General features: G+C 35.5%; 1 protein-coding gene across 4 annotated transcripts; it reads right to left on the reverse strand.

Annotated features, from left to right (window-relative positions):
• On the reverse strand, nucleotides 1-15,892 carry sfxn5b (sideroflexin 5b). 4 transcript variants are annotated; one of them, XM_028459483.1, is made up of 14 exons: nucleotides 15,734-15,892; nucleotides 8,756-8,824; nucleotides 8,202-8,279; nucleotides 5,830-5,856; nucleotides 5,667-5,721; nucleotides 5,532-5,557; nucleotides 5,360-5,413; nucleotides 3,754-3,810; nucleotides 3,443-3,508; nucleotides 3,133-3,223; nucleotides 2,394-2,509; nucleotides 2,091-2,176; nucleotides 627-744; nucleotides 1-403 (listed from the first exon to the last, which is right to left on the reverse strand). In XM_028459483.1, exons 1-14 carry the CDS (start codon nucleotides 15,788-15,790, stop codon nucleotides 326-328), a joined length of 978 nt encoding a protein of 325 aa, XP_028315284.1. In that variant the 5' UTR covers nucleotides 15,791-15,892; the 3' UTR covers nucleotides 1-325. The 4 variants fall into 4 exon arrangements, with proteins under 4 accessions (XP_028315284.1, XP_028315287.1, XP_028315286.1 ...); XM_028459486.1 differs by lacking the exon at nucleotides 15,734-15,892 and adding exons at nucleotides 11,880-11,964; nucleotides 13,618-13,679 and having other exon boundaries at nucleotides 5,667-5,856; XM_028459485.1 differs by adding an exon at nucleotides 11,880-11,964 and having other exon boundaries at nucleotides 5,532-5,856; nucleotides 15,734-15,852.
• Between the last annotated feature and the right edge of the window lie 958 nt (nucleotides 15,893-16,850).

Consider the following 16,850-nt stretch of genomic DNA (forward strand, 5'->3'; position numbering starts at 1 on the left):
TATGTGAGTGTTAACAAAGTTTAAAAAAAAAAAAAAGTACAGTAGATGCAGCATTCATGTACTGTTTTATATATTAAAATGTATTACTACAAAAAGGTTTTTATATAGACATTTCTTTATATAATATTATTAAAACTTTCAGGATACTAAGACCTCATAAAGGATTTGTAAATCAGTAGAAAATATTTGAAGCATTAAATCTGCAGCCTCAGTCGTAGGTGATGGTGCAGTAGTTCCCTAAGCTGCCAACAGAAGGAGCTCTTTTAGACAACACGTGCACAATACAGCCACATTCCCATCCTTTGTTTCTTCCTTGTCGTCTCCATCATAAACCTTTGTTGTAGGTCACCACCTTGCAATCTGACGCCAAGGCGATTTCCGGCTCAAGGCGAGACACCTCGATCTGCGATCGAAACCCAAAAAGAAAACACAAGGTGTAGGTTGCGCTTTGTCTTCAGCTTTGAAGGAAACAGTTATTTATGCCTTCAGATGTTAGGAGAGACATCTGGGATACACACACAGTGTAGGTCAGGGCTGTAGTGATGTGTGTGTAATATGGATATGTTCACAGCTGCTGTGTATAAGCCTTCTGGCCTGGTTGGCTCTTATATATATATATACAGTACCTGAGACATCTGTGGGAACAGGCTGATGGCCACGGGCAGTGACAGGGCGAATGTAACCAGACACACCATGCTGTGGATGGGCAGTAACAATCTACGGTGCTTCTGCAGGAAGTGCAGCCTGCAGGAGCACAGATACAGGCAGGATGAAAAGAAAACGTGAGTGAGTGAGTGAGCTTGTGCCGATCGATCCCTGATGGCTGCTGCAAAGCCACGAGTTATTTTTGGATCTGTGCAGCATGCAGAGATTTGGAAGAGTTTGCTATTTTTCTTCACACACTAACTCAGAATGTATTTTCTGCTCAAAACAAATCTGATATTCCTTTATTTTCTGTTAGAAATTTAGCAAAAACAAAAAAGGTAATGGTTTTATCATTATTTACTGTATTAATTCTTCTTTTCTGAACACATAGAAAACACTTTTGGACACAACATATGTTCACTGTGACTCGTTGACAGTTTATTTTTAGACCAGACTCGTGCAAACAGGTCTTTGAGCAGCATTTCTGATGAAGCACAGCAAAACTGCATCGTTTTTGTCTTTTTTAGACATTTCCATCCATCAAGTTGGATTGGATCGAGATATGATTGCAATATTTTTTTTAAATATTAGCTGAATGGGAATGTGGACAGAGAGTGGGCAGTGCTTTTTGTGGGTGGTTCATTTGCTGATATAGATTTATGTCTAATGCAACATACTTCAAATATTTCTGCAACATTCTGATACATTTAAATTTCCTGCATAATGTAATCTAAATGTTCTTTGTTTATCATCATTATTATTATTATTATTATTATTATTCAAAGTTTATAGTGCTACATTGCTTCAGTACAACTCTATATCAGACATGAGGAACTTTAATCATAGTAGGGGCCATAAAAATGTAATTGTCTGATCAGAAGGTCAGTATACTGTATTGTTGTATATTTTCCTGTCTTTTGTCTGTGCATTTTTGTTCTCCCATGTTATTTGTTACTGTTCTTCCATGTTCTCTTTAGACGGGATGATACTGAAATTTTTGTAAAGCACTTTTGTGGTTTTTACCTGTGAAAAGCACTTTCTATAAATAAAGATTACTTACTTACGTTTTGATCTGTTTTTGTCCTCATGTATTATTGTTTCCTCTTATGTATTATTGTGAATCTTTATAACTTTTGTGTATTTTTCTTTAATTGTGTTGTCCTTTTGCAAATTTATTTCCCTTATATGTTTTTTTGGCCACCAGTTCTCCATTTCTGCTTTAGATCAAAGTCTTTCAATTTCAGTAAATTATTTCCTTCTTTGGAGGGGGGACCAAAACATTTCTAGTTTCTCTATTTTCATTTTAAAATGTGAAGTTATAAGGCAAAAATACTACAATTATTTATTTTTATTTTTCACAAAGCAGTAACAAAAATCCCTGTTAGAAAAAAAATTAAAAATAAATCTAAATAAAAAGTTATTAAAAAAATAAAGTCTGTACCAACCTCTCGAGGTAAGACATAATGATGGGGGGCAGGACAAAGATGGGCATGGGGAGGACCACACGTGTGAAAGCCGTCTCCATGATGGCCTGTGGATGAAGAGCAGATCATTGTGCACACGCTTCATTTCAAATACATTAATAACGGTTTAACGCTCCTGTTCATGAAGCCAGATGAGTGACAGCCATAGAGCATGAAAAACATGCTCCATCATCAGCCACCATCACGTTTGCAACTCACGTTCAGCCTCATAAAGTATTTATCGCAGTCGTGATATGTCTCGGGCAACGATTGCAGAGCTCTTACATGTTTTGCAGCAATTTTGGAGGATCCCACCACATTCCCATTGTTGTCCATCACATCGATGCCTTCAGACAACTCCACGTGTCTCATCAGGCCCACATTACAGATGTTTGCACTTGCTGGGGAGAGAAGTGAGATGATGAGATTTCACAGGCGCACACAGGCAAACAAAACTGCATGTTTTTTTTTAGTTCAAATGTTTAAAAAGAAACCAAAAGAATTCAAAACCTAACCTTGCCACATAACGCTCTACCTCAGTGGTTATCAACCTTTTGTGGATCGTGACCCCATTTTTATATCGCAAATTTCTGGCAACCCCAGAGACTTTCTTTCTCTAAAATTAGTATGACAGTATGCGCCAGCTCAGATATTTTTATCCTGCATTTTATTTGAACCAGATTTATATTTGAGAAAGTGAACGTATAGAATACAGTTGTTTGAGATTGTGTGGTTTTTTAATTTGAAAAATAATTATTATTATTTAAGCTCTTTGATCTTTCTCTCTCTTCCTGCACTGTATATATCTATTGTTTCTTTTAATTGTGCAAAAATAGTAAGATAAATACAATTATGTGTGTATATATATATATATATATATATACACAAGTTTAAAAATTGTACTATTATTAGAAATTTCAGGTGACCCCATTTAATTTTGAGGTGACCGTACATGGGGTCCCGACCCCTTAGTTAAAAAGCCTGCTCAACCTATTTAACAACTCAGGGTGGTTTTATTACTCACCCACAGCTGGAAAAGGAACCAATCTCTGTATTATCATCCTGGTTGTGGGCTTCAGTTTGTTGGCTTTTTTAATCAGTACATTTAGTCCCACCTGTAAAAAAAAACACAAACAAATCCTGCTGCAAACTTGGAACAAAATAAATGTATGACTAATGTCTATCTTTGGGTATTGCAGGGTTGCAGAACTGTTATAAAAGTTGTTTTTTTAAAACTTGCGTTTGGCAGATCAAACGAAAGTGCAGTATTAAATCCAGTCCATAATTGTAACAGTGTTAGCAGCAGCAGTCCCACTGGTGTCAAACACACTCACTGCAATGGAGACGGCACTTGTCACAGCTCCCACGTAACCCTGAAGAAACTTGGATGTTGGTGTCGGCTGAAGACACACATTAGAAAAACACAAAGCTTTACTTCACTACTGTCAGACTGTCAGCAGTAACCCACCAAGGGAATCCTTTACATTTGGTTTCAAGATGATTGAATGCCCTGAAATGATACTTCAGGACTAAAAAAATTTAAATATAAGCACATTAAACACAAGGATCTCTTCGAGGCTTGGACGCTGAATGAAATAGATTTTCATAGTTTTTTCTTTATTTATGATTATTGATAATATTATACCTTTGTTGCATTTCGATTGGCATAGTTCACGCAGGCATTGTGACTCTGGTTCAGCCACTGGGGAAAATAAAAGAAAACAGATGAAATGATTCTATGACAATACTGCCAGAAAAATAAAATGCTGCTTCAAAGCATAGGACCGTGACACCAGATTGCTAGCCATGCAAATTATTCTATAACTACAAAAAGGTCAATGACTGATGACTTTAACTACAGAACTTAGACTTTGTTTGGGCTTCTAACGCATTCAGGAACAGCTTCATGGAATGAATTACAAGTACTTCAAACCAGTGCGTGGCAAACCCTTGAATGTTGTGGGGTAAAGCGAATTGCCCACTGGACATAGTATATTCTATATACTCCATAATATACAGTATATATATATATATATATATATACACACACACACATATACATATATATATACATATACATATATATATAATCTATAGCAGAGGTGGGCAATTTCTATCACAGCGGGGGCCACAAAAATGTCAGTATTTATAATCATGACCAATCTGAGCAGTAACACAGGAACGAACAAAGAGCTTTCATAGTAGTTTTGTGTGTTTTCCTGTCATTCTGTGTATGTTTGTTGTTGTCTTGTTTGTTACAAGGCATTTTGTACATTTCTGTTGTACTTTCGTGTATTTTACCTGTAAAATGTATGTTTTTTGGAGCATTTTTTGTTTATTTATAATGCTGTTTTGCTTATTTGTTAGTACCGTGGGTTTGTTAGTACATTTCTGTTGTACTTTCGTGTATTTTACCTGTAAAATGTATGTTTTTTGGAGCATTTTTTGTTTATTTATAATGCTGTTTTGCTTATTTGTTAGTACCGTGGGTTTGTTAGTACATTTCTGTTGTACTTTCGTGTATTTTACCTGTAAAATGTATGTTTTTTTGGAGCATTTTTTGTTTATTTATGATGCTGTTTTGCATATTTGTTCGTACCGTGGGTTTGCAGAGGTATTTTTTGTGTTTTTCTTGTCTTTTTGTGTACTTTTACTTTGTGTTTTCTGTAAATTTGTATATCTTTTTGAGTCATTTTGTGTCATTTGGAGTAAATTTGTGTATTACTGTTATGGTTTTGTGTGTTTTTTTGAATATTTTCTGTGTTTTTCTTGTCTTTTATTGTATTTTCCTGCAATGTTGTAATTCTTAGTATTTTTTTAATGTATTCTTGCTTTTGTTTTGTATATTTTTCTGTCTTGCTGCACGTTTACTTTGGGGGCCGCATAAAATTAGACCGAATAAATTGATTGTTATTGATGGGCAAATCCTATCAGAGGAATTAAGAAAACAACTTTTGGATGCTGTACAGGTAAAAAAAAATTTTTTAAAGTGACTTATGTGGCTCAGCAGCGTTAATTGATTAGGAATTGGGTGTCATTGATGTCACAAATCGTTTCTAAAAAATATTGTCAGTGTAAAGGCAGGTATCCATATTTGCACAACAGTAGAAAGTCAAAAAAAAGATGAAGCAATTTCATTTATGTCGACTTTCAGGCTGCAAAGCAAAAACACAGTATGAGAGAAACTCACAAGTTGTTCTAAAAAGAATGTTAATGCAATGACAGATAATCTGCATGTTTTATTACAGTACCTGCCATATAATGGTAGACACCACAGTCTGATTTGGGAGAAGGAGGCCAATGACCTAGATGAAACCAGGGAATAGAAGCTTATTTTTTGATCAAAAATAAGTTCAAACTCTCATTTCATCTGTTCCCAAACATGACGTGTTCAAACACAAAGCTGAGACATATGGGACTTACAATTGGAGTTCCGAATGGTACATAACCTGCACAATGAAAACAATGATTTTTAGTGGAAAAGAAAGAAAAAACATAGGATGACAGAAATGGACCGACTTGGCCAGGTTGAGGAAGGATCTTCATCTGAGGTCATACCTGACATTCGAAATGGCATGAAGATCTTCTCTCCTGTGTCTGGATGAATGATGGCCTGCGTGCAGAAAGCATGAGGAAGCTTTCTTTCTCATGCTGCCACTAACCCCACGACGTGAGAGTGTGACGTGAGATTAGCTCAGGGGCCACACGGCGCATGACTTACCTGTTTGATCTTCTGGGCTTCCCATAGCTGCAAAATAAAGAGTTTTATAAATATCTAATCCTTTACTAAATGAAACTGAATATGATCCTAAAAGTATCTGTGATGGGCTGATATTCCTGATGGCTGTGAGGTCATTTAACCACCCACACTGCAAAGACTTACAAACTATGAATTCTGATCAAACTGGGAGATAAATGCTGTTTTCCCAGTTTTGTCTTGAAGTATGTTTTCCAAATTTTCAGATCACTCCCTGATGTGGAATAGAGGTATGACAGGTGGGGCACGATATACTTTTCATCCCAAATGCCTTTCTGAGATCAATTACACCTAACAAAAAGCCTACACACAAAGAAAGTAGTAACGAGAAGCCTAAAAATGTAGCAGAAGTTAAAAGAGCAATAAATTATTACTACTGCATTAATATGTGACCAGGAACAAAATGTAACGTGGAAATAAAGTGCAAAAATGATGATTTAAAATGACTAAAAAAAATGTATTTCGTTTTTGGTTTTCTTAAGCTTTTTGCCACAGATTGCAAACAATGTTGCTTTATTTCAACTATTAGTCATCAACTATACTTTTAAATTTGGTTTCCATGCAGGTGATTAGTTTATTTTGTTTTGGAGTTTTAATTTATTCATGAAATATGTAACTTGCTTTATGAAACATTACTTTCATATGTGCGCTGAATTTCCTTTTTGGTTTTCTTAAGCTTTTTGTCACAGATTGCAAATAATGTTTCTTTTTTTTCCTGTATTTTTAACTACTGCACTTTTACATATGTTTTTCATGCAGGTGATTGGCTTAATTTAGTTTTTGATTTTTGATTCATTATGAAATATGACGTTTCTTGTTTCGTTAGTTCAATAAATTTGAAAATGTGTTATTTGTCAAGATTATTATTTGGGGGGCAATGGGCACAGGTGGGGCATGAAATTTCACCTTTGTTCAAAGTGAGGAACACCCAAAAAAGAACCACTGCACTAAGTGAACCTAAATGACACCTTTTGATTATGTAACTGTAAACACAACAGTGTATGTGTATAAAGATGAAAACATGTTTGCTGAATTAGGTTTTCCCATGTCTCGATTTATAGCATAAATATGTTATGACTATACATGCTATTTACTGCTCTTAGCCAATGTAATTGTTTTTTTTGTTTTTGTAATACATTATGAAAAAACATGAAGTGCTCATACTTTATTTTAATGGGAGATTTTGAGCTGAGGTGTGCTCTCAATGGTCATTTGAGGTAAAAACTCAACCTTAACCTTAAAGATGGGATGATTTATTTAATGACAAGATATTGCGATATTTAAACATGACAACATGTAAATCTGAGGGTGCCAGTGGTACTGTTTTTATTTTTTGTATTCCTATTGCCTGTAAAGTTGAAGAGGTTATTTTTTCAACTGCTATTTTTTTGGTCTTTTTCTCCTTTGCCAAAATAATGCATTGTATCATTATCGTGAGCCCATTATCGTCTATCGTATCATATTGTGAACTCAGTGTATCGTCCCACCCCTAGTTATTATTCTCTAAAATCTAATAAGAATATCTATAACTGAGTTGAAATCTACAAAAAAAAAAGAACTTTAAAGTCCGTGTAAAGCAAATTCTGAGATTTTCTTCTAAACACATTAAATAGGTCATCAATGTGTTCCTTAAAACATGTACAAAGCCATTCAACCATTTATAATTTCATTGTGGAGCTATGCTTAAAAAACTGCTTCAAATTTCTGTTTTCAGGATTTAATGGGTGGGTCAGAAATCAGGGCCACGCTATGTAACAGAGCCATCATTAGCATAAACCTGACCCTGTTGCTGAAGCACACCAAACTTCCGCAACCTCCAGCGTGCGCAATTTGGCCCCTAGGGATGCACGTATTCGGACTCAGTCGGAGCAGACCTAGACCCATATCTCTTTTAGAAGCACTACCAACGCTGGAGCCACTCTCCCATAGACACAGTAAGGAGGCCGCGCCGTTCCTGTGCGTGGGCGTGGTTCCAGCGCCTCTAACTGACACGCCCCCATCGTTTCAGAGCAGAGAGAAGTGCTTGTTTTTCCATGATTTTGAGACCAAATTTTATATACTTAGCGATTTTTTTCATTTTTCAAATTTGGCTCAGTGGTCAATGACACATGTTTCTGTGGTGTGACAAACTCAAAACATGAATTTATTTCTGCTTTACATGGACTTTAAGGTGAATACACCCTCTAATTTGAGGCTTTTTGCAGTAAAATATGCTACTTTCAAATCTGTACACTGACTATTCATTAATTGACTAGTTATTATAACCAAGTGTCTGTACGATAGCAACATCTCATTGGAACATATGATGAAACTGTCAGTCATCAGTAAAAACTCACTTGACAATCAGTCACTCCCGGTGTTAGCGAGTTGTGTTTGTAGTCATCAAGAAGTTTGATGGATTCTTTTAACCGTTTCTACCAAAAGAGAAAAAAACAAAACAATTTCATTTCAGGAATACAGGATGGGTTTTTTATTCATTCATGCCACCTAAATAATTCAGTTTGTTCAAAAAGAAGAAGAGCAAGCATTCAACTACAATCCAGTCTCTGCACAAATACTTCTTTACATTGTGGATACTAACAATTTCGGAGCTGAAGAAACCCCCACAAAAATCTATTTCAGATTATTAATATCCTTTATCTTAAAAAGCATATTGTTGGTCAAAATACAATTAGCAAATCTCATATTTCAACTCTTAGGGAAACCATGCTGTTTCACATCTGTAATGTTGTAGGTTTTGTCCTTTATTTCAACCGTTGGCAGGAAGAGAACATATAAAGCCCTATTGGTTTTAATTAGACAATATAAAACCCTATGAATGTTTTTTTTTAATTTTTTTATTTTATGAATAACAACTTTGCATGAGAATTATGTTCAAGGCAGGTTTTACCTCTGACACAAACAGAGTGCTGGGATCAATGATGTCTACAAAGTGTCGTAGTCGGCCAAGAAAGGAGCCCTGAGGAACAAAGATAGGTTCATGTTTGAAGAGAATACATGTGTAATAACAACAGTACAGTATAGTCCGTCCTCAGAGTAAATGTATCATCGTCACAAATGTATTTGGATGCACATTGCACGGGTTATTGTGAAAAGTAACAGATCTATATCTCAGGAGCAAAGTAGCACCAGCACCTATGAATATAAAGTATTCATAGGATAAAGTAGGACTTTAGCTGAATAGCTAAAGGTGAGGAAAGAAATGAATTTTTTTCACTAAAAATATACAGTAAATGTGACACAGATTTAAACTTAGGGACACAATGTGTTATGCCTACTCTTGTTAAAAATAAAATCAAGAAAAGAAAAATCCCAATCCTTGTGCTGTGATGAACTGACACAGGGTCATTTCACAAATGGTCGACGTACTTCAGTCTAAAAAAAATTCAGATTTTTTTTTTTTAATCAATTGTTCTGTGATTATTCAATAGACACACAGTATTTTTTTTAGTTTGATCGGATGGTGCTGCATTACTATACCAAATTTCAGTTTCCTATGTGTTGTAGTTCCTGAGATATCGGAAGCTGAAAATGGAAGAAAAATAAGGATGCACGAAAATCTGTCCATATCTCAAAAGGCATTTAGCCGATCAAACTATACATTTACAGTGTGCCTATTTAATAATCAAGGAAAGATTGGTAAAAATGTTGGAATTTTTTGAGACTGAAGTGCGTGGGATGTCCTGACAATTTGTTGAAATGACAAGGAATGACTCAAAAATGATCTACAGAATCACTAGAGACCAACACCAGACACCAAACACCCACACTTACTAACACAAACCTAATCCCAGTACCTGTGGTCTGTTTCATTTCCTATTTCTATTCTATATTTCTAATGACCCTTTATAGTCAATCACTGGCTTCTATTGATTTAACGATTCACTCAACTCCCGATACGATTTGACTGAAAAATATTCCTTTATTTTTTTCGGAGAAAATACTGTATTATTTTCCTTTTATTTTTCATTGTCAAAAGAATTCCTTGATAAACTATTCAAAATAATGCAATTTAACTAAAAATAAATCTTGTCTGAAATGAATAAAGGAATAATACAAATGAAGAAGAAGCCTATTAATTTAAATTCTGGTTGTACAGTAAACAATGCAAAACTGCATAATAGTTATTTTTCTTTTTAACAGTGTAACTGAAAATGTATTTTGTGCCTTAACAATTGGACTGAAAAAAATTAAGTCATTGTACTGTATTTACATCAGATATTTGTTTGGACCAGCAGAGGGCGCTGGTAACCCAGTGGTCGGTTGGCATGCAGATATTCTTGCAGTGAAGAAGAGATGCTACGCGCTAGCAGACAGAGCTAATAGAAAAACCCGACTTTTACAGATATTCACGTAATATTACAGATATTCTTTCAGCGCTAAAGGGGTAAGGAATCATTTATAAACATGTTTAAGAGTAGTAGGCGGCCAGAAAGAGAGTAGTAGGAGATTCCGCCCGCCGCCTACGCTTCTGGACAAGAGAAGGATAAATAGATAAATAGGTAGCGCCCTCTGCTGTTTAAAAAAAGTACTGCGATTCACTTATCAGAGTATCGATATGAACCTATGAATCAATTTTTAACTGCCTTACGATTAATCGTTACATCCCTACTGGCTTCCTAACACGCATGTCGGCAGAACAGTAAAAACCTGTAAAGACCAGGAAAGTCCAAGAGTTAGTACATAATCAAAGAGAACATGTAAACTCCCCTATAGAACACTAGAGACCACAAGCAAAAAGAAGGCTAACTGACCAATTAGTTTTAATTTCAAAAATCTGCAAAATACCAAACTTTGCTTCAGTCATTTAGTAAAACAGGACTAACACATGTACTCACTTGGAGTTTGTGTGCTTTATACTTTTACTAGTAGGGGTGTAACAATTAATTTCAACAACGATTCCATTCAAATTACAATTTGTGGTTGCCGATTCAATTCAAGGACAATATTAATTAAGTTTGAACGATTCGATCCGAAATGATTCAGTAACTTTTTTAGCTAAAATAATAATTCAACCAGTGTGACTGAAATAAATACCTGGATACTGGACAGTACATGTGAGGTTTCATAGATTCCTGTTGTTTCTTGTAAGGGAATCGTCTTTAAATTAACTATGGACATAAACAAACAAGTAAACAACATATAATGGTAAATGTATTTGCATTTTATTTGAATAAAGTCCAACCAAAGCTCCAGTTTAGGATGTTACCTTTTCTGCTCTCGTTTTCATTACTCACTACAATTTAAATAACAATACATATAGCTGACTATTTTGCTTTTTTTTTTTCAACATCAAAATAATACAATATTCATGTCAAAAATGAAGTGCAACCAAGATCTGTTCAGGTTAAATGAGCAGTAGTGGTTGAACCTGACACTTTTCGTTTTAACATAATGGTTATCATTGGGCTTTCTGCAGAGCTAATGCTAACAAGTTAATGAATATAAATCAATTTATCAATCTATTGGATGAATCGTTACACCCTACTAGTACACTAGTATCAAAGTCATTAAAAAAATACACAATCAAAAACACAATTAAGACAATCCTGAACTGTTTTACATTTGGTGATAGAAAACAAAGAATCTCAAGTAAAATCTTCTCACCAAGACTGAAACTTGTCTAAATTCACTGATGAATTCACATTTAGCGACACGTTTTCCCTTTCTGAGGCTCGGAGTGGCTGATGGAGCCCCTGTTTTCTGTCGCCCTCACTGTCTACATCAGCATGCCAATTGCTCGCTACTGTATGTGTGCCAAGAATGTGAAAAGGCCCAACAACACTCAGTGCCAAGAGTCTCTTTGGAAAAAATCAAACAGGAGGAAGCATCGGGGCTGTAATCAGCCTCCCTCAGAGACATTCATCAGTTATGAAGTGCAGGGGGGGTAAAAAAGCACCGGAGAGGCTGTAGAACTGACGAGCCGCTATTTTAATTACGTCGAGTAGCAGGTCCTAATTGTAATGACTGGAAGCGAACCTCTCCCAGGCTACAGATGAACCTTTGTGCTTCACCTCAGCTCAGGGGTTTTCTATCCCTGCTTTTCTTGCATCACATGTCTCCATCTCTGACTCTGACAAGGCCATATGTGCTGCAGTGCTGTAAGAGAGAGGATCTGTGTAAGAAGCCTCCTTTAATTATGCATGAGTTTCAGCTCCCGAGAGAGTACACTACACACACAACAATGCTAGCAAAGCTGGCGCTCGGCAGAGAGAAAACGCACACAAACCAGGCAAGATTTATGCTGATTCAAGGACCGGCCTCATTTTTTACTTGCTGCTTTGGCATAAGGAACTGAAAGCGTTGCTGTATCTTTAACAGGGGAACATGAACAGCAGATTACAAATGGAAAAATATCAGATTCATGGAGGGAGATGATGAAAAAACTTCCTTTTAAAAAAAAATGGGATATATAAACTGTGGCTTAAAGGAAAGCAGCTAAAATGCCATATTCTAGGCTAATGGGAACCTTAATGCTAGATTATATAATGGTAGGCTATTAGTATGAAAATAAAATAAAAACACTACATGGAATATAGTAAATTAATGAACAAATACTATCGCAATAAGTCGGTCAGAAAGATGGTACAAAGGAGGGGTGAGTATTGGCAAGGATGTTGCAATACGATACGTATTGCGATACTTGGGTCACAATACGATATCACGATATATCACAATATTCTATCCAGTTAATATCAAAATTAAACGTAGAGATGAAAAATCAAGTTGCTGTATATGTTCATCAGAAGATACTGATCATTCAGAGGACAAATTGAGTCAAAACTTTTGGCTTCAAAACATCCTTTTTATTATTTATTATTAGAGTTTTTGCACATTTTCACTGAAAAAAAGAAAATGCAGTTTTACACACTGACATCATAAAGTCAAGTGCATCACATAACCATTGCAACACATTGAAAGCACACTGAAATATTGACTAAATATAAAAATTAAAAATAAATTAAAATAACTAAAATACATTTTAAAAAAATCGATTTTTCTAAATTTAAAAAAATCTATTTAAAATCGGCACCCAAAAAAAATCGCAATATATCGTGAAATCTATTTTTTTTTTCTCACACCCCTAGTACGAAGACACCTACCTCATTGTTCATTTCACATACATAATGTATAATTACATTATGTATACAAATAATAATAATAATAATAATTATTATTATTATTAATATTATTAGAAATATCACTAATTATCTGCTTTGCACCAGTGTTCTCAAAACATTTGTATCCTATGGGAAATAATTATTAGTCAAATTCTCTTCAATGTATATAACGAGTAAATATAAATATTACATACAATTGTAAATCGTCAATGCAATAGGTTTCTTCAAAATAAAAGGAAAACTATCTTTCTTTTCCATTTTTTAATTCATTGTACATTGTTCTCAGACAGAATTATTCTGTTAATTGTTTTCAATACTTAAGTAGTTGTCCTAAACTAGCGTATAATGTTCCTCTTTAGATATTTAACTTAAAAAAAAACATCCTAAAATAACTTCATCAGAGAATCATGGTCAAATAAATGTGTTATTTTTAGTCCTTCTTATTAAAATGTCCAAATGGGAATGGCCTTCTTTCTTTAATGCAGTCATTTCTACTTTTCAGTATTTTAGGAGACAAAAAGCTTTGTGACTCATTTGCAGACGGTCTAAGCTAATAGCTACTCATCAGGCAGAGAATTTCTACTGAGCTGCTGGTTTGAATAAGACCTTTAAGTGAAGTGACAGTCCTTACCAGTTCATGTACGATCTGAGTGAATGTGAAGGTCACATTATCTTTCATTTGGAGATGGAGAACTGAGTAATGGCCTTTAAACGAGGGAGAACATCACATTAATATCTGTCACTAAGTATATAATCCAGGTGTTCTTCGTTAACATTTATGCTCTGTGAAATAATTAATGTCGAGCTCCCATTGAGCAAGTCAACGTTGAAACAACGTTGAGAAGACGTGTTTTTCGGACGTTGTCGGGTCAGGTTAACTTAACGAACGCACACACAACAAGAACGTCAGAATTGCAACATTACAATATCCCCAAAATGAATGGTATTGTTTGCTCTTACAGTGCAAAACAGTTATTAAAATGTATTTTAATGCTGTATTTTGTCATAGTGTTTCAAAAAATTAATTTGGTAAACGTTTCAACTAACTGACAATGCACCTTTGAAAAGTGATGTGGAAAGAAAAGATTTTTATTCGACGGCGCTGAATAGGTAAGGAAATAGGAATGCGCGATATTTTATCATTTATGATATTATCGTCAAAAACATTCTCACCAGTAAGAATATGTCGTCCCACGATATAAACGATAAAATCCCATGTCGGAAATTAGCGAGGGCCACGGGCCATTTGTCCCTCAATTTAGCCAAGAATGCCCCAAAAAAACGTGTTCCACAGGCCAAAACTGCCCCGTTTGTTGTCAACAACTTATTATTATCTGGAGCGGAATGTTGTTTACGGAAGCTCTGCACGGTGTGCACCGCCACCGCCCCCCCCGCACACACCGCCGTCTGTGCATGTGTGAGGTGTTCGTCATGGCTACCAGAAGCTACTATGCTGCGATACAACGCGAACCGCTACTTGGTTAAAACCAGATAACCATCCAACAAAGGGAACCGATTCAAGTTTCTCCGTCAGATCCACCCAAAATTCCACAAACACGGAGACAGAGATGAAACCGCAGCAACGATTATGAACTGGAAACTCAACGCTAACTATGCTAAGCTAACACATCGACACACACAGACGGAGCTAAGTGCTAACGCTAACCACTCCTTATAAGTTATAATAGACCAAGTAAAAAGAACACGTCTTACTGTCATCAAACCACAGAGAGCCACCAATTTGTTTATGTTTAGATTTAACACTTGTATGGAAGAATAAAAGCTTAACATGTCACACGTTGTGTGAAATAAATATTAACATAATCACTAATGTCACTATTCATTCATCCCAATATGTGAAACGCAATATTTTCTATATTTTTCGAACAACGTCCGAAAAAGACATTGTAAAAACTTTCATTCTGCACCCGCCAAAGACGTCTTCTCAACTTCATGCCATCCCGTCATTTCAACATTGTTTCAACAGTGGAGAGGCCCTTAAAAAAATAATCGCATATTAAATCGCAATCGCAATATTGATTGCTCAGCCCTAATCGAAAATGAAAATGTTGTATCGGAACATCCCTACGTCTCACCTTTGGCTTCAACGAGCATTATAAATACAGTCATCATTTCACACTATACTGATGGGAGTGAGCCACATCTGATGATAATATGATATTACACAATGCAGACACCACACAATAAAATATCACATTCATATAAAGAAGTAAGATAAAAGTGTCCAGCATGTAATGAACAATAATGGCCCGTGCAGTAATTAAGGAGTTCACAGAAATGACATGACGTCAAAAACAGATGAGAAGAAAAAAAAAAAAACCAACAATAATAATTTAGTCCAAGTCTTCATTTACCAACTAATGTTTGTAATAATTAGAGGGAAATGGATGTAAAGGACATTCCTAGATTAGATTTAATTATGATGATCTTTGAACAACAAACATGTGAAGATCTGCAGCAAAAAAAAAAAACATTTATTCCCACGGATAAATGAATGCATTAAAAGTGCACTGATCGCACCTGAAGTTTTAGATTAGATCTGATTCTGAAGTTGCTGTGGATATTGTTGATTGAGGATTCCTGTGTGACAAATCAAAGGTAACTTTGTCCACACACACGCACAGTGAGGCTGTGGAGCGGGGCGGAGGAGGATTCGCTGTTTTCAGCAGAAAAGCCTCCCAAACATGTCATCCACGGCTGTTTAACGGAGGATAAACGGCTCCTACCTGGTCGTAGCGGGGTCTGCCGAGCTGGAAAGCAGGGCAGGCTTCAGATTCCGCCATGACACCGGAGTGTTTTTTTATGAAGTGAATGTTGAACGGATTCCAAGTGAAAGCGAACTACACTGAATCTGTGTGTGTGTGAGCGCGTGCAGTGATGCGCCGCGGGGGCCGCTGGGACTCGTAGTTTCCTCCTCTGAGCTCTCACTGATCAAGTGGAACCGCATGACTACACTTCCCGATTAATCGATAGGTTTTGAAACGTATTGCATAACTGCCCCAATCGATCTTGGGAAAGATAATGGTAGAATCATTCGCGGGTTTCACATTGGTGTGACCCAATTTTGTGTGTGTGTGTGTGTGTGTGTGTGTGCGCGCGCGTGCGTGCGTGTGTGTGTTAAACCAAATGATCAGAATATTATTCAATATTATGTCACATCCATCACTGGACATCTGCATTATCACCCTTTGAAAACTATGGACGACCAAACCTGCCGGAATTAAAAATAAACGAGTAACTAAATAAACGTGAAAAATAACAAAAAAGATAAACAAAAGTGGAAATAAAAAAAAATGCCAATACTTTTTTAAAAACTTTTATTCATTTTATATATATATATATATATATATTCTACTTTAATTCTGTTATTTAAAATTTTGGAATTTCAATTTGAAATATTACATTGAGTATATAATAAGTAGAGGTGGAACAATACACTGGGTTCACAATAATATACGATATACAATAATGAGTTCCAGAAAACGATACAATATTTTTTGGAAATTAAAAAAAAAAAAAAAAATGGCTATGCTTTTGACTTTAATTATTGACATAACTACTCAGGATAAGACCTTTTCAACAGAATAGGAATAATAATTTTTTAAAAAAAAGAAAAGAAACAAACCACAACAACCTGGCATGTAGTAGATTGTGTGGATTCTTTTTTTTTTATCTGACAAATGTAATATCGCAATATCTTCTTGCACTTCATCCCACCCTAAAAACATATTTCTATGAAAAGGCCTCTTTTTTTTAATCATATATTATGAACATCTTTCATGATCTTAACCCTGAATATCTGGACACTTCACATATTTTCATTGCTTAAGAAATACCTCAGAA

The sequence above is a fragment of the Gouania willdenowi genome, chromosome 10 (genome assembly GCF_900634775.1).
Source record: "Gouania willdenowi chromosome 10, fGouWil2.1, whole genome shotgun sequence".
NCBI classification, from domain to species: Eukaryota; Metazoa; Chordata; class Actinopteri; order Blenniiformes; family Gobiesocidae; genus Gouania; species Gouania willdenowi.